The sequence below is a fragment of the Onychostruthus taczanowskii genome, unplaced genomic scaffold, assembly GCF_017590055.1.
Source record: "Onychostruthus taczanowskii isolate IOZ18803 unplaced genomic scaffold, ASM1759005v1 scaffold6, whole genome shotgun sequence".
Lineage (NCBI taxonomy): Eukaryota > Metazoa > Chordata > Aves > Passeriformes > Passeridae > Onychostruthus > Onychostruthus taczanowskii.
This window is the reverse complement of record NW_024503679.1, coordinates 18,174,149-18,196,262: the sequence shown is the minus strand read 5'-3', so window position 1 is coordinate 18,196,262 and position 22,114 is coordinate 18,174,149. Positions and strand designations below refer to the sequence as shown.

Sequence of the window (22,114 nt, the reverse complement as noted above, 5' to 3'; positions counted from 1 at the left end):
CCTCTTTTTTTTTTTTTTTTTTTTTTTTTTTTTTTTTTTTTTTTTTTTTTTTTTTTTTTTTTTTTTTTTTTTTTTTGCTGACGTGTCCAACTTGTCACCCCAACCTAACCAGAACTGGCTGTTATTGCTGCCTGTGGATGGGCTGCTGCTGCTCCTGACCAACAGTCTGGGGATCATCACCGGCACGATGAGTTGGGTTTATTGACCTGCACTCAACAACGGTGTCCGTTGGCTTCTTCAGTGTCACCAGCGCTTCCAAACCTGTGTTGTCTTGGGAGGAGTCCCAAAACCAGAGCTCCTCCTCTGTCCCAAGCCCAGCAGGGCTCAGCTGGCCTCGGGCTCCCGGCGTTTCCTCTGAAACCTTTGCTCACTGGGAACTGCTCGGTAGCGGCACCCATGGTCACCCCATCCGTAAAGTAAAAAAAGACTGGATTAGATTTGATAACAAAATAGCATTTCCTTGTTAAAATAGACCTTGAAATGTCTCTCTTTTGTTTTTCTTTTTTCTTTTTTCTTTTTTTTTTTTGTTCTTTTTGCTTGGTTTTTTTTTACAAAACAGGTACAAGTGGCGGAGGGTAAAGGTCATCCCAATAAATCTGACACAGCCACTGCAGCTCCACGCCAGGTTTGGCCGCGCGTGCCCGGCGTCCCCTGGCTTCCATGCTCCCCTGCCCTCGGGAGCACCGATGCTTCAAGGCTTAAAAAAGCGGCGAAGGGCCGAGTCCGCAGCAGGGCGAGGGCTCCGGATGGCTGCGCTGCGGGGAGGAGGGCACCGGGGCGTCCCCGGAGCCCGGCGGCCGTGTCACCTCCTTAGGAGGCTCCGGTGAGCAGGGAGGGCTCTGCCAAGCGGTTCGTGGAGGGCGGGGGCGGCGGGCACAGTGCGGATCGAGTACCGTAACAGTACACGAGTGTTAAATGAAACCTCAGTAGCACCATTGCTAAAGCTCCTGCCGAACGGCCCCGCCAGCCCCGGCCGGGGTGGCGGAGCAAAGAATTCCCCTCTGCTCGGTGCTTCCCAAGTCGTGCGAGTGGGATTCGGGGCGGGAGGTGTTGTGCGGGCTCCGGGGGTGGGAGCACGGGGAGGAGGGGGCTCCGGGGGCTGCGCCCACCCTCCTCTTCCTCCCGGAAAGCCGCCTCCTCGGCCGGGCTCGGGGTCGGGAGGGGAGGGTTAGTGAGTGACGGCGGCAGGTCCAGGCCCCCGTGGTGGCTCCTGCCTTCAGGTGTCAATGAGCAGGTTTACCACGGCGCGGAGCTTGCAGGCAAACCATCGCCTGAGGGGACAAAAGTATTGGTAATGGAACTGCTCGAACTCTGGGGTCTGGCGGATATCGCGGAAAAAGGCAGTGTCAAGGTCGGACTCGGTAAGGACGATCAGGAGGAGGAGCAAAACAAAGAGGAGTCCAACTGTCACAAGGAGCAAACGGAGGACACTTAAAAGAAACTTATTCACCTGTTGGGCCTGTGCCGGCCCCAGGCCGCCGGCGCCCGGGCACAGCGCCCGCAGCTCGCCCTCCGCCTCCGCCGCCGGCGTGCCCGCCTCCGACTCCTTCTCCTCCTCGATGCTGCACGGGGCCCCGTTGGCCTGGCGCGACAGCAGCATCAGCTCCAGGCTGTGCTCGGCCACGGGCGTGGGCAGCACGCTGTCCGCCGGGCTGTAGCTCTCGTCGGCGATCACGGCCACCCGCTCGCTGCTCTCGGCGCGGCCGCTCCGCCCGGGGCCCGCGAAGGCGTCGCCGTGGGAAGCCGAGCGCACCGGGGTCGAGTGGGCGCTGTCACGGAGGGACTCCAGGCCTGGGGAGACAGGGGAGGGGGCGCTCAGGGCGTGCGGTGGGTTCCTCTCCGCAGCCGGGAGCTGCCCGCGCCGCCCCACGCCGGTGCCCCCCGCGGGACGGAGCGTGGCGGCTGCCATGGGTCGCTGCTTCTTGTTGCTGTTATTGTTGGTCCTTCGGGACCTGCAGCCCCTTCAAAGCCACCCGTCACTGCGGCGGTGACACCTCAACACCCGCCCGGCTTGTCACCGGCACCGCCGGCCGCTGGCTGCCAGCCGGGACCGCAGCAGGGTCCGGGCTGTTCCGCAGGCGATCACACGCACCCGCGGGCTGTAGCTGCCCTGAGGTGACAGTGACAGCCCCCCTGGCAGCTGCCCGCAGTGCTTGGGGCCCCTCTGCTGCTGGCACTGCAGCACCAGGGGCACCTGCCCGGGACAGGGTGACACCGACAGGAACGGGCTGGGGGCACGGCCATGGCAGGGACGGGGGCAGTGATGAGAACCCCGGGTGGTCGTGCTGGGCTGGTGGGACTGGGGGTCCCTCAGCACACAGGGGAGATGTCCCCATCGCATGCAGGAACCCCTGCAGCACAGGCTGCTCTGAGTTCACCACAAACCAAGTGTTTTATGTCGCTCACACCCAAGCAGGAGCCGTGGCAGGAGCTCTGTGCCAGCCCCTGTGCCAGCTCCCAGCCCCGTACCAGGCTGAGCTTTGGTCCTTTGTAGCAAGGAACTCCTGCCCCTACCATCATCTCCTGTAAATCCCCAAATTCCAAGAAAGCACACACATAAGGGACTTGTTTCAGGTAGTTCTGGCAGGCAGGGGGGGATAGGAACTCTGCTGTTGCAGTGGCCCCAGCTCCAGGGAGGGTGTCTGAAGGTCACGGTGGGGACTAGCTGGTCTCCAGGGCCACCCTGTAGGCGGCTGGAGAGGGACAGGGCCGAATCTGTCCCCGGGGGAAGAGCACAGTGCACTAAAGCACCTCGACACGCTGTCACCACGTCCTGGCTGCCGGAGGGTGACGGGCAGCACCCGGAGCTCATCCGGCCGCATTCCCGGGGATTTGCAGCCTCTCCTTTGTGAGCGCTGCCCGGATGAGCGCCACAGCCACGCCGGGCTCCCGGGCAGCGAGGAGGGAACACGCTCTCACCCTGCCAGCTCTGCGCTCTCCCCTCTCATGGGAGTGCTCCCCACGGCGCCCACTGTGTCCCCGACATGGGGGACGGCCCCTGGGGGGGTGCCACCGCTCATCACCACAGTGACAGCAGTGCTGGCCCCCAGACCCAAACCCTCCTGCCGTCTGCTCCCACAGGACTGGCAGCAAACGCTGGGAAACCCTGGAAATCCGAGTCCAGCCCCACCACCGGAGCTGCTCTGTGGAAACAACAGCCTGGAGCCCAGCCAGCCTGGGAGACCCCAGCCCTCTCCCTGCCGCATACCCTGCACCCCCCGCTCCTGCCCCCACCTGCTCACCAGCTGGCTACAGGAACCAAGTCCGTGGGAACCCCTTGCACGCTGCAGGAGATCCCAGAGCCCGCGGCGCAGCGTTACCTGGCTCCGGCGGGTCCCCGGGGCCGTGGGGAGCAGGGTGGCCGAGGCTGGGGGCAGCCGGGAGCAGCGGCAGAATGCCCAGGGCCCGGGAGAGCAGCCGCGGGCCCAGGGCCAGCACCCGGACCCGCACGCCCCGGCAGCAGTGGTTGATGAGCCACAGGTGCACGCTGACCCTGGTTTTAATCTTTACCAGGCACTTCACCATGGTGGCCCGTGGCACGGGGACACGCGGAGTGCGGGGACAGCTCCGAGAGTGGCACTGCTGCCGGCCCTGGGCTCGGCACTATTTTGGGCAGCCGCATTCCCACGGGACCGAGCTGAAGTGAGAGTGAGGAAAAGCAAAGGGGTGGTACCAGCTCGGGGTGATTTATGGTGGGAGGTGATTTAACGCACTGGCTGCTTCCCAGCGGCATCTGGGGGACAGACTGTCACATGGAACTGCGTGGCAGAGGTGACCCTGGCTGCTTCCATCCCCAAAACTGGCACAGCCACCAGCCCTGGGATCCCTTGGCAGAATTAAATCCTGCCCGGGGGGCAGACAGTCCCTGTCCCTGCCTGCATTCGGGGACCAGGACCAGGATCGGGGTGGCTGTGCTGGGGCAGGGCTGGCCCCATCCAGGGGCAGGGAACAGCCATGTCACTGGCAGTCAGACACTGTTGTCACCAGCAGGTAGCACAGCCACCGCCAGCAGCACAGCCACAGCCCCCAGCATGTCCCCAGCCCCGTGGGGCACCTCCACAGCTGCTCCCAGCGCTCTGCCTTTTGCCAGACCTTCTTCCCAGTGCATCCTACTGTGACACAGCCCCAGGATCAGGAGCAGCCTCCCTGCTCCAGCCTGGTGGAACACCAGCTTTGCTGACAACCAGCCACCAGGGCTGTGGCCTCAGCTGGACACTGTGCACGTGTGTGTGTGTGTGTGTACATGCATCAGTGTACCTGTGTCCATGTGCCCCTGTCTGTGTGTCCCTGTGTCCGTGTGCACATCTGTGTCCGTGTGCCCTGTCCATGTGTCCCTGTGTGTGTCCCTGTGTCCATGTGCACACCCATGTCCGTGTGCCCTGTCCGTGTGTCCTGTCCGTGTGCCCTGTCCGTGTGCCCCTGTGTGTGTCCCCGTGTCCGTGTGCCCTGTCTGTGTGCCCTGTCCGTGTGTCCCTGTGTGTGTGTCCCTGTGTGTGTCCCTGTGTCCATGTGCACACCTGTGTCCGTGTACCCTGTCCGTGTGTCCCTGTGTGTGTCCCTGTGTCCGTGTGCCCTGTCCGTGTGTCCCTGTGTGTGCAGGTGCCCAGGTGTGCGTGTTCCCGTGCCCCAGCGTGTGGGGCAGGGCTGCCCCGTGTCCTACCTTCCATGATGGAGATGTGGACGGCTCTCCGCCGGGTGCGGGGCACGCTGCTCAGCCGGGGGCCGTGCGTGATGGAGGGGCAGCTGCGGCTGGGCACCAGCCCGGCCCTGGGGACAGGACAGGGACAGGATCAGGGCCAGGACAGAGCCAGCGCTGCGGGCACACGGCAGTGCCCTGGGCACACGGCAGTGCCCCTGCCATGCTCCCACCCAGGCACATGGCACTGCCCTGGGCACACAGCAGTGCCCTGGGCATGCTCCCACCCTGGGCACACATCACTGCCCTGGGCACACAGCAGTGCCCCTGCATGCTCCCACCTCAGGCACACTCCCACCCTGGGCACATGCAAGTGCCCTGACCACACTCCCACCCCAGGCACACAGCAGTGCCCCTGCCATGCTCCCACCCTGGGCACACTCCCACCCCGGCACACAGCAGTGCCCTGGGCATGCTCCCACCCTGGGCACACTCCTACCCCAGGCACATGGCACTGCCCTGGGCACACAGCAGTGCCCTGGGCATGCTCCCACCCTGGGCACACTCCTACCCCAGGCACATGGCACTGCCCTGGGCACACGGCAGTGCCCTGGGCACACTCCCACCCCGCTCTCCCATGGGCACACTCCCACCCCGGGCACACAGCAGTGCCCTGGGCACACTCCCACCCCGGGCACATGCCAGTGCCCTGTGCACACTCCCACCCCACTCTCCCGCCCCTGGGAGCTGCTGCCAGGCTCTCACCGGTGAATCTCGGGGGGCTCCCTCTTGATCTTGGCGCTGGACTCCATCACCTCCTTGGCGACGCGGCCGCTGCAGGTGGGTCAAGAGCAGCACAGGTGAGGACAAGAGCACGGCCCTGGCAGCCAGGTGGGCACCCCGTGCACAGCCTGGGCCCCTCCCCACACAGCTCCAGGAATGTTTTCTCCAGGGGAATGGGGGTGATGGAGAAGGCTGCGCTGACACCTCTGCCACCATATTTTGGGCTTTTTGTGGCATGGGATGCTGGACACCAGGGGTGACCTCCCCTCAGCTGAGATGGACACAACACGGGCATCCAGGTCCTGCCATGCCAGCAAGGAGGGTGCCAGCACTGTGCACCTCGGTGGGGGGACACGCTGGGGTGCCCCACCCTGGAGACACCAGGTCCCCAGTCCAGGCTCTCGCTCCAGCAGCTCAGCACAGGAATTTAGGGACAGTGGTGGTTTGTTTCACACCTCGTTGTTCTGATTTACCTGTCCAGGATTTACCTCTCCAGGATTTACCTGTAGCGGAAGCGGCTTCCCTTGAAGAACAGGTTGCTGCTGGACACCGTCCGCACCTGGCTCGACTTCTCCAACCTGCAAGAGCCCAGGGCACTGTGAGAGCCCTGCCAAGCACTGCCAGCACGGGCAGCCAGGCTGGGTGACAGGAGCAGAGCCCCGGGGGTGTGACCTGCTGCTGCTGCAGGTGCCCCTGGCCGGCAGGACACGGCCCCTGCACGCACACAGCCCGGCCCTGCCAGGGGGGACCCAGGGCAAGGGCACTGCAGGGGCTGGGGCACAGCTCCTGCCAGGGCCAGCAGGGACAGCTGTGCAGGGACTGGCACTGTCTGGGCAGCAGTGACACCTCGAGCAGGGACTGGCACCCTCTGGGCAGCAGTGACCCCCTGAGCAGGGACTGGCCCTTTGGGGCAGCAGTGACACCTCGAGCAGGGACTGGCACCCTCTGGGCAGCAGTGACCCCCTGAGCAGGGACTGGCCCTTTGGGGCAGCAGTGACACCTCGAGCAGGGACTGGCACCCTCTGGGCAGCAGTGACCCCCTGAGCAGGGACTGGCCCTTTGGGGCAGCAGTGACACCTCGAGCAGGGACTGGCACCCTCTGGGCAGCAGTGACCCCCTGAGCAGGGACTGGCCCTTTGGGGCAGCAGTGACACCCCGAGCAGGGACTGGCACTGTCTGGGGGGCTGAAAGGCTGCCATGGCCTGGGAGCTGCAGGGTGACAGACCCGGCCCCTCGTGGGCAGGTGGGCTCTCACAGGGTGGGTGCAGCTGCCCAGAGGGACCCTCCCATCTCCTGCCCACCCCCCAGGAGCTGATCCCCCACCCCAGGAGTGCCCAGCAGCCCCTCAGGCCAGCCCACGGCGCAGGACCCTGCGGCGATTCGCTGCCACGATTTGTCACAGGGAGAGTTGTAAAGCACTGCTGCAATTTCATTTCGTGTTCACGTAACGAGGAGTGAAACCTGCTGATTGCAGCTGCTGATTGCACAATTCCCAGTGGGAACGCATCGCATGCTCTGTCTCGCAGCTTGCTGATTGAAATAAAACTCATTAGGAGCACGGAGTGGCCTGGGTCAATATGGCCTGAGCAGGACGGTGCTGCTCGGCATTCCAAGCTTCATCCCAAATAATTAGTTGTAATTTCCTGACGGGAGTTTGCTGAGGAGGGATGAGCACAGAGGGGCTGGGAAAGGAGGGACCCTGCAGGGCAGAGACCCCACCCAGGGCAGGGGTGCTTTTGGTGGCTGCTGGCTCTGCCAGGGCCACCGGGACAAGGTGCCACATGGCCAGTGACTGAGCACTGGGACAAGGTGCCACATGGCCAGTGACTGACCACCAGGACAAGTGCCACATGGCCAGTGACCGACCCCGGTGCCTGGATGGAGCCCACAGGTGGGCACCCCGCCCTGGGGGCTGCAGGACAGCCCAGAAAGCAGCACGTACTTGTAGAAAGCCTGGTTCTCGATCCCGCACTTCCAGAGGTGTTTGCAGGCTTCTGGTGTCGGGGCAAAATAGGTGAGAACAATTTTCTTCTCCTAAAGGAGAAAGGCAGGGAGTCAGGGGGAGAGCAGGGAGGGGTGCTCATGCCACAGACGAAGAGTGGAGCGTGCAGAGCTGGAGAGTGGCACTGGCAGGGACAGATCCTGCTCCGGAGCCGTTTGGGGTCAGCCTGGTGCAGCACCTGCCGTGAGGGACGGGCAGATGTGCCCACCCCTCCCGGCCTTTGGGAGCAGCCAGAAACACAGGGGCTTTTAAAAATTCCTGCTGATGGCTCCTGTGGGAGCCAGCACCAGCCAGAGGAGCTCTGGCTGACTTTGAGGGATGATGGCAATGAAGAAGCACCTCGGGAATAATCCCCAGGGAGGGCATGGTCAGGAGCTCTGGGGGCCCTGGGAGACACCCCGTGTGGCCTGGCTGGGGCTGAGGGGGCTGTGGGGTCCAATCCCCTGGGCTGAGGGGGCTGTGGGGTCCAATGCCCTGGGCTGAGGGGGCTGTGGGGTCCAATGCCCTGGGCTGAGGGGGCTGTGGGGTCCAATCCCCTTGGCTAGGGGGCTGTGGGGTCCAATCCCCTTGGCTAGGGGGCTGTGGGGTCCAATGCCCTGGGCTGAGGGGGCTCTGGGGTCCAATGCCCTGGGCTGAGGGGGCTCTGGGGTCCAATGCCCACATGTGGGCAGCAGCAGGAGCAGGGAGGTGCCCCCAGCACTGGCACAGAGCCGCAGCTGCTGTCCCCATGTCCCTGCAGGGCCGGGGTGATGCTGCTGCCCATCCCTGGAGGAGCACGCCGTGCCCAGGATGTCCCACGGGGAGGGGGAGCACTCACCTCCTTCTGACTTACGTACAGATAGAAAGTCTTCCCTTCGAATTTCATCTTGGTCACCTCGTTCCTGGGGGGACAAGGACAGGCAGGTGGCAGCTGTGCCAAGCCAAGCTTCCAGAGCCTGTTTTCCACCGCAGGAGGTGCCAGGGGTGCTGAGAGCAGCCCTGGCTCACAAACCCCTGGCTGGAGCTGGGGGTCAGCTCGTCCCACGGGCACTGGCAGTGCCAGGAGCCAGGGACACAGCAGGCACAGCTGGGTGACCCAGGGACAGCTGAGGAGCTCCGGGGGCTGGGGGGGTTTGGGGTGTGGCTGGCACGGGCATGGTGGGGTTCAAAGGGGACAAAGGCAGAGAGCAATGACCTGGGACAGCAGAGCTCTGGGTGCCCCGAGCACTGCCCAGGGCCCACACAGCCCTGGGGATGGCAGGGAGCGAGGGAGCCCCGGGGGGAAACACACTGGGAGAGAGGGAAACCGCACTGGGAGAGAGGGAGGGAAATCATACTGGGAGAGAGGGAGGGAAATCATACTGGGAGAGAGGGAGGGAAATCATACTGGGAGAGAGGGAGGGAAATCATACTGGGAGAGAGGGAGGGAAATCATACTGGGAGAGAGGGAGGGAAATCATACTGGGAGAGAGGGAGGGAAATCATACTGGGAGAGAGGGAGGGAAATCATACTGGGAGAGAGGGAGGGAAATCATACTGGGAGAGAGGGAGGGAAATCATACTGGGAGAGAGGGAGGGAAATCATACTGGGAGAGAGGGAGGGAAATCATACTGGGAGAGAGGGAGGGAAATCATACTGGGAGAGAGGGAGGGAAATCATACTGGGAGAGAGGGAGGGAAATCATACTGGGAGAGAGGGAGGGAAATCATACTGGGAGAGAGGGAGGGAAATCATACTGGGAGAGAGGGAGGGAAATCATACTGGGAGAGAGGGAGGGAAATCATACTGGGAGAGAGGGAGGGAAATCATACTGGGAGAGAGGGAGGGAAATCATACTGGGAGAGAGGGAGGGAAATCATACTGGGAGAGAGGGAGGGAAATCATACTGGGAGAGAGGGAGGGAAATCATACTGGGAGAGAGGGAGGGAAATCATACTGGGAGAGAGGGAGGGAAATCATACTGGGAGAGAGGGAGGGAAATCATACTGGGAGAGAGGGAGGGAAATCATACTGGGAGAGAGGGAGGGAAATCATACTGGGAGAGAGGGAGGGAAATCATACTGGGAGAGAGGGAGGGAAATCATACTGGGAGAGAGGGAGGGAAATCATACTGGGAGAGAGGGAGGGAAATCATACTGGGAGAGAGGGAGGGAAATCATACTGGGAGAGAGGGAGGGAAATCATACTGGGAGAGAGGGAGGGAAATCATACTGGGAGAGAGGGAGGGAAATCATACTGGGAGAGAGGGAGGGAAATCATACTGGGAGAGAGGGAGGGAAATCATACTGGGAGGGAGGGAGGGAAACCACACGGGAGGGAGGGAAATCCCACTGGGAGGGAGCCCAGCTCACGCTGGGAGTGAGCTCAGCTCACGCTGGGAGTGGACTCACCACTTGATGAAGTGAACTCTCTTGTTCCCCTGCAGGACCACGAAGCCGAAGGGGGTGAAGGCCAGGAAGGCTGCATTGCCAGACACGTCCTGCAAGGCAACAGCGAGGCTCGTGCAGCTGCTGGACAGCACAGCTGGCACGTCCCTGTCCCCCCAGCCCCAGCGCCGGGCACGGCCCCGCCCCGGGGGCTGGCACTGCCAGCAGGATGCCACAGTGATCTGTTATCTACATTAAATGTCATATTGACCTTCATAGAATTCCTGCTATTAATGTAATACCATGTTATAGTTGTTGCAATTAATGTGTATTTATATCTTCTATATATATTACATTTATTAATTTTATATTTTTATATATTATTTTTATTCATATATATATGTGTGTGTGTGTGTTGTAACTATATTACTCTATGTAGGTGTATATAGTTAGTACATAGATATACACTACTTATTTGGTGTACATAATTACTATAATATATATCGTTTAATATGGTTATTTATTATATTATCACAGAATATCCTGAGTAGGAAGGGACCCTCAAGGATCACTGACGTCCGAGTCCTAAATATATGTATATTATATATAGCAATTAACCCAGAACAAGATAACCCCCAGCTGTACCTGCCTCCCTCAGAGCCCTGCCCAGCCAGGGCCCGGCTGGCACAGAGCCATCCAAGCCAGCAATCAGTGCCAGCCCTCAGCCCAGTCCTGGGCACTCCTGTGCCAGTCCCAGCCAGCAATCAGTGCCAGCCCTCAGCCCAGTCCTGGGATTCCTGTGCCAGTCCAAACCCAGCAATCAGCCCAATCCCAGGCACTCCTGTGCCAGTCCCTGCCAGGCATCAGTGCCAGCCCTCAGCCCATCCCAGGCGTTCCTGTGCCAGTCCATGCCAGCAATCAGTGCCAGCCCTCAGCCCATCCCAGGCACTCCTGTGCCAGTCCAAACCCAGCAATCAGCCCAATCCTGGGCACTCCTGTGCCAGTCCCAGCCAGCAATCAGTGCCAGCCCTCAGCCCAGTCCTAGGCATTCCTGGGCCAGTCCATGCCCAGCAATCAGTGCCAGCCCTCAGCCCAGTCCTAGGCATTCCTGGGCCAGTCCATGCCCAGCAATCAGTGCCAGCCCTCAGCCCAGTCCTGGGATTCCTGTGCCAGTCCAAACCCAGCAATCAGCCCAATCCTGGGCTCTCCTGTGCCAGTCCATGCCAGCAATCAGTGCCAGCCCTCAGCCCATCCCAGGCACTCCTGTGCCAGTCCATGCCCAGCAATCAGTGCCAGCCCTCAGCCCATCCCAGGCACTCCCAGGGAGGGTCCCAGGGAAAGCAGGGACAGGCTGAGCTGTAGAACCCCAAAGAGCTGGGGCTCAGCAGCACTGGCTGGATCCACCCCGGGAGGTTTGGCCAGCAGATCCCCAGTGGCTTTTGAGGGTGCTCAGAAGCAAAGTCCATCTCAGCTGTGACCCTCAGCCCCACACCTGCACAGGTGAGGGGGCAGCCCAAACTCATGCCCCGGCTGGCACAGGAGGGACATTCCTGCCTGGCACAGGAGGGACATTCCTGCCTGGCACAGGAGGGACATTGCTGTGTGCCTCTGCCCCAGCCACAGCTCGGGCCTGGCTGCCCAAATGACTCTGGCTCTGTCCCAAGTCTGGGAAAACCTCGAGGGCAGAGGCAGAGCCTCGGCAGCAGGATGTGTCTGCCGGGGATGCAGAGGCTCTCGAGGGGCAGGGCGTGCCAGACAGGGCACAGGTCCCTACAGGGGCTCAGAAGAACCTGTGGATGTGGCACCCAGGGACAGGGACAGTGGTGCCTTTGGCAGTGCTGGATTCGATGGCCTTTGAGGGCTTTTCCAACCAAAACCATTCCACGGCTCTCTTTGGCCCGGCCAGAGTTCTGTCCGTCACAAAAAACAGAGAAACAGAGGGAGCCCTGCTGTTCTCTCACACAGACACGCATTCCTGCAGGGATTTACATACAAAACAAGCACCAAGGGCAGCCCAGGACTCACTGAGCCCTGCTAAGAGAGGAAGATCATTCTCTGTGTTTGTTTTTTTGGGGGAGAAAGCTATGAGAGCACCATGAAAACTTCAGACAGGATTGAGTCAAGGGACACTGAACTGAGGATGCTGCTGAGAGGGAAAAACCCCTCGTCCAAACTTCTCCACAGTCCACTGGGGAAGAGAGAACAGAAGAAATCAGCTTCATTTCACTTTGGTTCCCAGGTCCTTTAAGCACACTAACAGCAGCTCTTGATGAATTAGGCAGAATTTGCTGACAGACATACAAGTGTGTGTTTGTCCTTACAGGAACGTTAATTAGTGTAACACTTTGGTTCCCAGGTCCTTTAAGCACACTAACAGCAGCTCTTGATGAATTAGGCAGAATTTGCTGACAGACATACAAGTGTGTGTGTTTGTCCTTACAGGAACAATAATTAGTATAATTCAAACATGTTCAAAGGGCTCTTGCAGTAAAGGGATGGCAATTGCCTGGCTCCAGCAGCAGAGGTCACAGGGGGGTGGCTGCTGGCAAGATCACTGCTTCAGGGGGAGTTCAGAGCAGAGAGACCTCCTGGGTACTCAGAAACTGCCCATAAACAGGGAACCCCCCAATTTACTGCAGCTGTGTGCTTATGGGCACAATCCAGGGAAAAGCCCCAGGGAAAAGCCCCAGGGAAAGCCCCAGGGAAAAGCCCCAGCAGGGGCAGAGAGCAGCATTGTGTGTCTGCTCTGTATCCCACTCCCATCTGCAGGCGGTGGGATTACCAGGGAGCAGGAGCCACACACCCTCAGTGACATCCTCGGTGCATAAAGAGCATTCCCAGCAGCAAACTGGATTATGGGCTGGGCAGGGCAGAGGGATGGGCTGTCCCAGGCAGATTAATGCCTGGTGGCTCCTCAGCCACCTCACTGACCTGGTTCTTGCCTCCCAGCCCTGCTTCTGCAGGAGGGGATGGACCACCCTGGCACGGCTGTCTGGGCTGAAAACGCTTTCCTACAGCTTCCCTGGGAGCTCTGGGAGGTTTCAACACTCTCCCACCCCTCTCACCCTGGCCAGGGATGGGCCCGAGGCTGAGCAAGGCTGATGGCCCCCTGAGCACAGCCCAGGGCTGCTGGAGGTGACAAAGGCAGCGGGGACAGCCCCTGGCACCCCAGCAGACACCACTGCCCACAGAGAGGAGTCCAGCAGCCTTAGGAACAGGTTCAGGAGCTGTTTTACCTTGCACGGGTGGGGGTCAACCCCGTAGGTCTCCAGAGTCTGGGCTTTCCTGAGGAAATTCAGCTCTGAAGTAGCTGGTGTCTGCCCACTGCAGGAGGGAAAAAACGGGGAAAAAAGAATATTCCACGGCAGACAGGAAGGTGGAAGGCAGCTGCAGGGATCCTGCTAACGGTGAGGCACCAGCCACAGCACACTGCCGTGACATTTTTATGGGATCACAGGAGCCAGCCCTGGAGCCTGGCCCACCCTCTCCTGCCAGCTGCAGCGCAGGAGCACGCTGGACTGGCAGCGCTGGCAGGGTCAGAAGGCATCTGCCAAATTTAGGGATGGATTCCCTGCCTGCAGCACAAACATCTCACGGGAGGGAAGGAAAGGGGAGTTGCTGGCAGAGGGCAGCAGCCCCTGGCACATGAGGACACGGCTCTGAGGGGTTTTGGGGAGCTAAACCCACTCCCCTCCCTGGGAATCCTTCAGGACACAGCTCCAGAGGCACCAGCAGTGCTGTGGGACCATGGGGATTGTGATGGCTCTACAGCTCACGTCAGCTCACAGGGCTGAGGGAGCAGGGCTTTGGGAGGGTCCTGGGCACTGTCCCCATGAGTGGCACTGTCCCCATGGAGGGCACTGTCCCCATGCAGGGCACTGTCCCCATGGAGGGCACTGTCCCCATGCAGGGCAATGTCCCCATGAATGTCACTGTCCCCATGCGGGGCACTGTCCCCGTGCAAGGCACTGTCCCCACGGAGGGCACTGTCCCCATGAATGTCACTGTCCCCATGCAGGGCACTGTCCCCATGCATGTCACTGTCCCCATGGAGGTCCCTGTCCCCATGCAGGGCACTGTCCCATGCAGGGCACTGTCCCCATGAAGCCCCCTGGGCCGTGCTGGCTGAGGCAGGAGCAGGTCCCAGCTGGATGTGACACAAGTGACAGTCCCAAAGGGGACAGGGTGCTCTGGGTGTCCCCGACCCCGCAGCTGCCCCACCTCAGCTCTGACTTGTGGATCTCGGCGATTTTCCTCTCCAGCTTCTCCGAGTGCTTGGGGAAGAACTGGAACTTGGAGCTGTAGCCCTCTGGGTGCTTCCCCGGGTCGTAGTCCCCGATCTCAGCTGGTGGGAGACAGACCCAGTGGGCAAGAGCAGCAGGAGCAGAGCCCAGCCTGCATCCCCACCCCAGCCAGGGCAGCCCCCCGCCCTGCTCCCACCCCACGGGGGGATCCTTTGCCAGGCACTAACTGCATCAATTCACCCTGCTGTCGGTGTGGCAGTCACCTGGCAGCACATGCTCACCCTCCCAAATTTATCAACTCCTCAGGCTGCAGGAGCAGGCAGGAGGCCAGGGGCTGGGTGACCCAGGGGCTGCTCCTGGGGACACCGTGCAGGTGTGGCTGCTCTTGGGGACACCGTGCAGCTGTGGCTGCTCTTGGGGACACCGGGCAGCTGTGGCTGCTCTTGGGGACACCGGGCAGCTGTGGCTGCTCCTGGGGACACCGGGCAGGTGTGGCTGCTCTTGGGGACACCGGGCAGCTGTGGCTGCTCTTGGGGACACCGGGCAGGTGTGGCTGCACTTGGGGACACCGGGCAGGTGTGGCTGCTCCTGGGGACACCGTGCAGCTGTGGCTGCTCCTGGGGACACCGGGCAGGTGTGGCTGCTCCTGGGGACACCGGGCAGCTGTGGCTGCTCCTGGGGACACCGGGCAGCTGTGGCCTCGCAGGTGAGAGCCCAGCAGCCATCCTCGCCCTCCCGCAGCCCAGCCCGGCCCAGCCCAGCCCAGGTGGGCGCTGTGAGCTCTGACAGTGCAGGATGGCAGGGCTCCTTGGCGGCAGAGGGGGTCTCTCACCCTGCAGGATGTAGGCTGCCAGCAGCGCGGCGTCCGACGTCTTGCACAGCAGCCGCCCGTGGTACAGATCCCTCTTGATCTGCAGGAAGACCAGGTACCTGGGCCCAGGAGGAGAGCCCCTTCATTAGGCACAGTTTAAATTACCCAAACAGCCCATTCAGTCAGGGAACACCTGCCACCAGGCACTTGCTGTGGCATCTCCCTCCCAGCAGCCCAAAATGCACTTGCTGGGCTGACCCTGGCCAGGGTCTCACGACCTAGATCCCACCAGTGCCTGCTGCATTTCCCCTGGATGTTCAGCTTCCCATAAGGTGATTTTCTCCTTCCTAAACTTTCTGTGTCCTCCCTCGGTGTACGCACCCACGTCCCTGCTCCGTGCTCGCTGCATCACCCAGCTGCCTCCTGTGCATCCCTGTCTCTGCGCCCAGTTAAAGGACAAACTATGCTGGAAAAATTACACATTCCAATAAATTTAAACCTAAGTAACATTTTGGGCTGCGTCGTGTGGCGTTTGGGAAAACCTTTAGCTGGTAAAACATAAGTCATGAGGGAAGGAGCAAAATGGAGCGCTCAGAAATGAATTTAAAGAACTAGATTTGCACTCTGCAGTCCTCGGTCACGCCTCATTGCTCAAATCTGAGTTTATCATGAGGTAAGCCATTAATTCTCACAGATAAAACACATTAAAGAGAAATCTTGGTATTAGAGTGAACTCGGTCCAGGGAAAAGTGAATTTTAAGCCCAGTTCCAGCTGCAGCTGCAGGCACACCTCAAAGGGCAGCAAGGAGGGGCAGCTCACCTGCCTCAGCCTGGACCAGTGGGGGTGACAGAAGGCAGAGTTAGATCAGGTTTTGGGAGGAAATTCTTCTGTGTATTGCACCCCCTGCCATGGGCAGGGGCACGCTGGACCAGGCTGCCCCAGTGCCAGGGCCTCAGCACCCTGGCAGAGAAGAATTTCTCCCCCATATCCCAGCTCAGCCTGCCCCTGGCACTGGGAAGCCATTCCCCCTGGGCTGGCACTGCAGGCTCTGGTCAGAGCCCGTGGCAGGGACCCCTTTGGCCTGGGGGGCTCTCAGGTGTCCCCACAGAAGGTGCCAGCTCAGAGCCCCTCGTGCAGGCTCCAGCCCAGGCAGAGCAGCCCGCCGCTGCTGGGGATGCACAGCTCCCTCTCCAAGGCTGCTGTGCTGGCTCCACGGGGCCCGGGTGTCCTTCCTGCTGGCAGGAAGAGCAGCACGAGGAGCCCCTAAAGATAGCAGCTCAGGAGAGGCTGTGCTGCCAGCTCCGCGTGCAGCGCCTCGCCAGCGCTCCTGCAGGGCTGGGACACACACACCTGGCAGGGCTGGGACACACACACCTGGCAGGGACTGCAGGGCTGGGACACACACACCTGGCAGGGCTGGGACACACACACCTGGCAGGGACTGCAGGGCTGGGACACACACACCTGGCAGGGCTGGGACACCCACACCTGGCAGGGCTGGGACACAGACACCTGACAGGGCTGGGACACCCACACCTGGCAGCCCCAGCACGGTGAGGACACCCCGAGCTGGGGATGTGCTCGGGCAGGGCACCAGTGCCTGCTCCTGGAGCCTGAGCAGCAGTGGCTGTGTCACAGAGCTGGGGCTGTGCTCGGAGTGCTCTGCCCTGGAGTGGGGGTCTGGAACTGGCTGCAGCCAGAGACCAAGCCAGGGGCTCTAATCACAGAGCCCAGGGATGGCTCAGGCAGGAAGGGACCTTAAATCCCATCCAGTGCCACCCCTGCCATGGCAGGGACACTGCCACTGTCCCAGCTGCTCCAGCCCCAGTGTCCAGCCTGGCCTTGGGCACTGCCAGGGATCCAGGGGCTGCTCTGGGCACCTGTGCCAGGCCTGCCCACCCTCAGCCTGTGCTCCCCACCCGGCACAGCAGCGCCTGCTGACCCAGCACAGCTGGGGACTCCTGAGCTCTTCCCCCAGCAGGAACACCCCCAAAGCATCCAGGCTGGCTGGGAAATCCCAGTGGCTCCTTGCTGACTGCACAGCAGGCTCTCCCGTGTGCTCCTGCCCCGGCCAAGCCCCGCTGCTGGGGCTGCCAGCCCCCAGGCCCATCCTCACCTGGTGATCTCCTCCTTCAGCGCCGCGGGGTCCGTGGGGTAGAACTTGACTCGGAAGCACATGGTGAAGGGGGGCTGGGCTGCAGGCAGCAGGGACACCGTGTCACCAGAGGGCAGGGCTGTCCCCTTCACCCCCACACCACCCAGGGCACACTCGGGGGCTCCCCTGATTGTCCCCCCAGACTGCTATAGCTAAGGAGGGGCTGCACTCCTCACTGCAGGAGCCATGGCTAGAGCAGGCGTCCCTAAAGAGCTGAGGGAAGTGCCAGTGGCTCTGGCCACCCACCAGCCAACACACTGCCCGCTCCCAAATGTCACTGCTGTCCTGCTCTCCCTGGAGGCTGCTGCCCTGTGCTGGCCGTGGCTGCCCCTGGCTGAGGATAACCCTGCTCTCAGCCCACCCAACAGCTTCTGGGGGAGCTGCTCCTGGCAGAGGGGCTGGAACTGACCCCCGAGGGGCCAGGCTGGAGAAAATGGGAATACATCTCAGATGGAAGGAGCAGAGTCTGCCCAGACCGCCTGCAACACTCACCCCGCATCTGCTTCACAACCGACTTGGTAAACTCCAGCCAATGCTGAAAGGAAAAGAAGGCAATTTAAGCCTGGCAGCCGTGACTGGATGAGGTGGGGAGGATGGGGAAGAGGAGTCCTGCTCTGGGTGGGAAAAGCCACCTGAGTGTGGTGAGTGGCCCTGGAAGGGAGCAGGAGGCTCAGAAGGTCCCATCCGCAGGGAGGAGCAGCTCCGTGCCCAGCTCCTGGCTCAGCCTCGGCTGCTCCCTGTGCCAGCAGAGGCAGAGGAGCCCCGGGAGCAGGAATTGGCTGTTCTGAGGCTTTCACTGATCGGTGGGAGCACAGCACGAGGCTGTTACCGACGGCTGTGCCTGCACAGCGCTTCCCATGCACAGCCTCGGGGCTCTGCTGGCGAGGAGGGACTGAAGGGGCCCCGGGGCTCGTTCTGCACCAGCCCTGCTTGAGCGCAGGGCACTCGCACAGCCCTGCCGAGGGGATCCAGCACCGTGGGGCTGTGCCCCATCCTCTGCCCGGGCCGGCAGGACACGGATCCGTGCCGGCTCCTGCCTGGATCGGCCTCCTGCTCTCACTCTCCATCGCCCGAGGCAGCGCTCCGGCGTCGGATCCTCGGCACGGAGCCGTCAGACACCGATCCCGGTGTTCAAACGTGAATCCGTGCTAGAGGTGGTCCTGCCCACCGCTGCCAGGGGTCTGGCTCCTCGCTTCACGGCAGCCCCGCGTTCTCCATCCCTGCAGGCTCCGGGTGCCTCAGCCCCCCGCGGGGTCCGGGAGAGCTCCGGGGACACATCCCGGCCCCGAGGGGCTCTCAGGGAGCCGGCACACCGGGGCTGCTCCGGGAGCATCCCTGAGCCCGCCCTGCCGGGTCCCCTGGGGGCTCAGGGGCTGTGGGGAGATCCCTGTGCCCTGGGGGCTCAGGGGCTGTGGGTAGATTCCTGTGCCCTGGGGGTTCAGGGTGAGTAGATCCCAGTTCCCTGGGGATTCAGGGGCTGTAGTAGATCCCTGTGCCCTGGGGGCTCAGGGTGAGTAGATCCCAGTCCCCTGGGGGCTCAGGGGCCATGAGTAGATCCCTGTGCCCTGGGCAAGGGAACAGCCCCACCGGCACACCCAGAGCCCACGCAGGGCAGGGCAGGGCAGGGCAGGGCTGCTGGGGAGGAGCCCCTCACCACTGCCTACTCCTGATTTTGTTCCAGCTCTCTCTCGAGTTTCCAGCTGCCAGGACAGGCCTGAGCCGCCCCCCCAGCCCGAGCAGGGGGTCTCTCTCACCCTCTGCTTGTCGGGGTCCACAAAGCGGATGCCGAAGTAATCCTTCTCCAGCAGGTTCAGGTGGTGGCACAGGAGGTCGAACAGGTACTGGCCCTTGGCATCTCTCTGCGGGACAAAGAGAGTCAGTGACAGCACGGGGGGCGGTGGGGCAGAGCCGGGGGGTGTGTGAGGGGTCTGCACCAAGGACAGCGCCACCCGCACACAGCTCCTGTGTGGCACTTTGGGCTCCGGAACCTTCTCCCGTCCCAGCCGAGGCGGTTGTGCCCACAAGAAGGGATGACAAGCCCCAGCCCCAGGCGGGAATGTCGCGATGCCTCCCGGGGAGGAGGTTGACACCGGAGCCGGCCGTGTAGGGGAGATCACGGCCCTGACAGAAAGGATTATCCCCCCGCAGGGTCTGCTTCGTACCGGCCTCTCCTCACCCGGCTCCGCACGGGTGGGCTTGTGTGCCCAGCCCCCGGGCTGCTCCTGCGCCGAGATTTGGCCACCGCACCCCCAAAACCCTCCTGCCCTTCGGCTGGGGGCTGCAGCCCCCCGCTGCTCCGCCGGTGGCCCGCGGTTTGAGCCGTTAACCCCTGCCATGCCGGTGACCGAGCCGCCGGCAGCCCCGGCGTGCGGAGCCGCCGCGCATCTCCGCGGATCAAAGGCTGCTCCTGACAGCCCTGCCTGCTGCCTTCCCACAAACACGGCAGGCACGTCGCTTCCCGACACGAACACGGAACGCGCCTTATCGGATCAAACGAGCGCGTTATCGGAGCAAACGAGCGCGTTATCGGATCAAATGAGCGCGTTATCGGGGCAAACGAGCGCGTTATGGGATCACACAGCCGCTCAGCAGCCGCGGACGGCGGCGGGGGAAGCCCACGGGACGCAGGATCCCGGGGCTCGCTGCCGCACCAGGAATGTGTTTGTGCTGTGAATAAAGAGCTTTTCACACATGGCAGCCGTGCCCCGCGGCCCGGGCCGGGGGTGAGCAGCCCCAGCTCCAGCCCGGCCCCCCCGGAGGCAATCACCGACACCGAGGGTGGAAAAGCCCCCCGAGACCACCGAGTGCAACCGGCCCCGGCACCGCCGAGGACAGCTCTAACCCATGCCCCGGTGCCACATCCGCAGGCTTTAAACCCCGCAGGGATGGGGGCTCCAGCCCTGCCCTGGGCAGCTGGAGAGCCCTTGGCACCACGGAGTTCTCCCGGCGTCCCGCCCGAGGCTGCTCCCTCTCCTCCTGTCCCTGCTCCCTGGGGGCACAGCCCGACCCTCCGGGGGTCTCTCCTGCCGTCAGGGAGCTGGAGACACCGAGAAGGGCCCCCCCGAGCTCCTCTCCAGCCCTTGCCGGCTCCGTGGCTCCTCTCTGGGCTCGCTGCAGCAGCTGCGAGCCCCGGAGCAGCCCCGGCGCTCTGGAGCTGCTGCTGCAGCCCAGCCCAGCAGCCGGCCCGGCCCTGCAGAGACCCACGGAGCTCAGACTCCTGAATCATCCCCGCTAGAGCCCAAGGAAGGACTGCCAGAGCCACCCGGAGCCGCTGCTGCGGGAGGGGAGGGCTGATTCCACATCCCCAGCATCCCGTCCCTCCCCTGAGCAAATCTCAGGGATGGGCTCGAGGCTCCTCTGCCTTCCTTCCCCTGCCCCAAACCAGCACGGAGCCTGCAGAACTCTTCCTCTGCGATCTTCACAGGGGGATTGCAGGGAAGGACACAGCAGGCACCCCCCAGTGCCCGGAATCCGGTGAGAGTGTGAAACCACGGATGGCATTACAGGGAAAATGCTCCCTCTTTGATCTCTCTAACTTGAATTAAACATATTCTAAATTAATCATTAGCAGAATGTCTTTCAGGAAATTATCTGAACTGCCTTTACAAATCACGACTTAAAAGAGCTCCCATTGCATAACACCGGCTTAAATATTCCATGTTTGCATCTTGACATGTTCTTATAAAATGGGACTCCTGTCTGTCTGTCTGTCTGCAGGCTTTTGAGGTCAGCCTTCCGGGGTGCCCAGGCTGACGGGGAGACCACGGGCAGTTGCTGGCACAGGCTGGGATGCCACGTGCCAGGCTGGCACCGAGGGCTTGTCCTGAATGCCAACACCTGCCAAGCACCTTCAGAATGTGGAGGTGCCTCCAAGGGAGCCAGGGAGAGACCCTTCATCATGAACTCCAGTGACAGACACAGGGAAAGGCTGCCACTGCCAGAGACAGGGCTGGATGGGGTATTGGCAATGGGGAATTGTTCCCTGGCAGGGTGGGCAGGCCTGGCACAGGTGCCCAGAGCAGCTGGGGCTGCCCCTGGATCCCTGGCAGTGCCCAAGGCCAGGCTGGACACTGGGGCTGGAGCAGCTGGGACAGTGGCAGTGTCCCTGCCATGGCAGGGGTGGGATGGTGCTCACACCTCGGGAAGGTGTGGAATGCACCTGCAGGAGGCTGGGATTTGGCACAGCTCCTGCAGGACGGGCTGTGAAGCAGAGCCAGGCTCTGGGGCCATGGGCCCTGGCACACACAGCGGCCCAGGGGACTGCCAGACTTCAAGAAGATTAAAGTAACCTTGCATTCTTTGCTTTTCTGAGCTTCTCAGCCAAGTTTAGGGTCACCCACAGATAGAAAAATAAATGGAAAAAAAAAAAAAAAAAGAGATATTTAAAAATAGCAGCTCATCTGCAAATGACCAGAGGGCTGAGTCGAGGCAGGAGCCTTCAGTCCCACCCCAGTGACAGCACTGCACCGGGGATCAGCCCTGTCCCAAAGTCCTGGCTGCAGGGATGGGAGGCACAGCCACGTTCCAGAGCAGTTACCCCATGCCATGGCAGGGCACAGCACCAGCCCCACAGCTGGGGAGCATCTTCACTCCCCAGCCTGTGCCCAGCCCTGCTGCCACCCTCACATGCCACCTCCACAGCCCTGCAGCATCCCCTGCCAGACCCCAGCCCACCTCAGCATTTCCACACCCGAGGCGCCAGACCCCAGCCCACCTTAGCATTTCCATTCCCAGGGTGCCAGACCCCAGCCCACCTCAGCATTTCCACTCCTGGGGCTCAATGCCACGTTCCCCCCCCAGCTGCTCCTGGGATTAAGCCCAGGATTTACAGAAGCAGCAGAAGCAGCTGAAAGTGGCTCCTTCCTGCGTTATTTGGGTTGGAAATCTCCTTGTGGGCTGCCCACTCGTCCCTGCTTCCTGAGCTTAGGAGGAGATTATTTTTTTAAAGGAAACTGTCAGAAAAAGTCTATTTTACAAAGTGAAGTTTTAGCTTAAGTCTCTTTGGCAGCAACATCTGAGCTGGGAGAGATCAAAGACCCTCCAGCTCCACTGCCAACATGAAGAGATTTTCACCAGCAATTTGACTGCAATATTGTGGTTTAAATGCTTCATTTTCCAAGTTCAGCGCCGTGCTGT

At 61.7% G+C, this 22,114-nt stretch overlaps 1 protein-coding gene across 2 annotated transcripts in view; it reads right to left on the bottom strand.

The window, feature by feature from the left end:
• Positions 1–234: 234 nt before the first annotated feature.
• The window catches only part of FRMD5 (FERM domain containing 5), a 64,047-nt gene continuing 42,167 nt past the window's right edge, over positions 235–22,114 (bottom strand). The window contains exons 2-14 of one of the 2 annotated variants that reach the window (XM_041419100.1): positions 18,733–18,837; positions 17,471–17,513; positions 16,940–17,018; positions 14,844–14,941; positions 13,989–14,112; positions 13,004–13,091; positions 9,792–9,880; positions 8,239–8,302; positions 7,362–7,453; positions 5,923–5,997; positions 5,402–5,470; positions 4,661–4,767; positions 235–1,791 (exon numbers count right to left, since the gene is read on the bottom strand). In XM_041419100.1, the coding sequence (XP_041275034.1) occupies positions 1,217–1,791; positions 4,661–4,767; positions 5,402–5,470; positions 5,923–5,997; positions 7,362–7,453; positions 8,239–8,302; positions 9,792–9,880; positions 13,004–13,091; positions 13,989–14,112; positions 14,844–14,941; positions 16,940–17,018; positions 17,471–17,513; positions 18,733–18,837 (1,608 nt within the window). In that variant the 3' untranslated portion in view covers positions 235–1,216. The remainder of the gene's footprint in view (positions 1,792–4,660; positions 4,768–5,401; positions 5,471–5,922; positions 5,998–7,361; positions 7,454–8,238; positions 8,303–9,791; positions 9,881–13,003; positions 13,092–13,988; positions 14,113–14,843; positions 14,942–16,939; positions 17,019–17,470; positions 17,514–18,732; positions 18,838–22,114) is intronic. The other variant, XM_041419101.1, reaches the window with a different exon arrangement.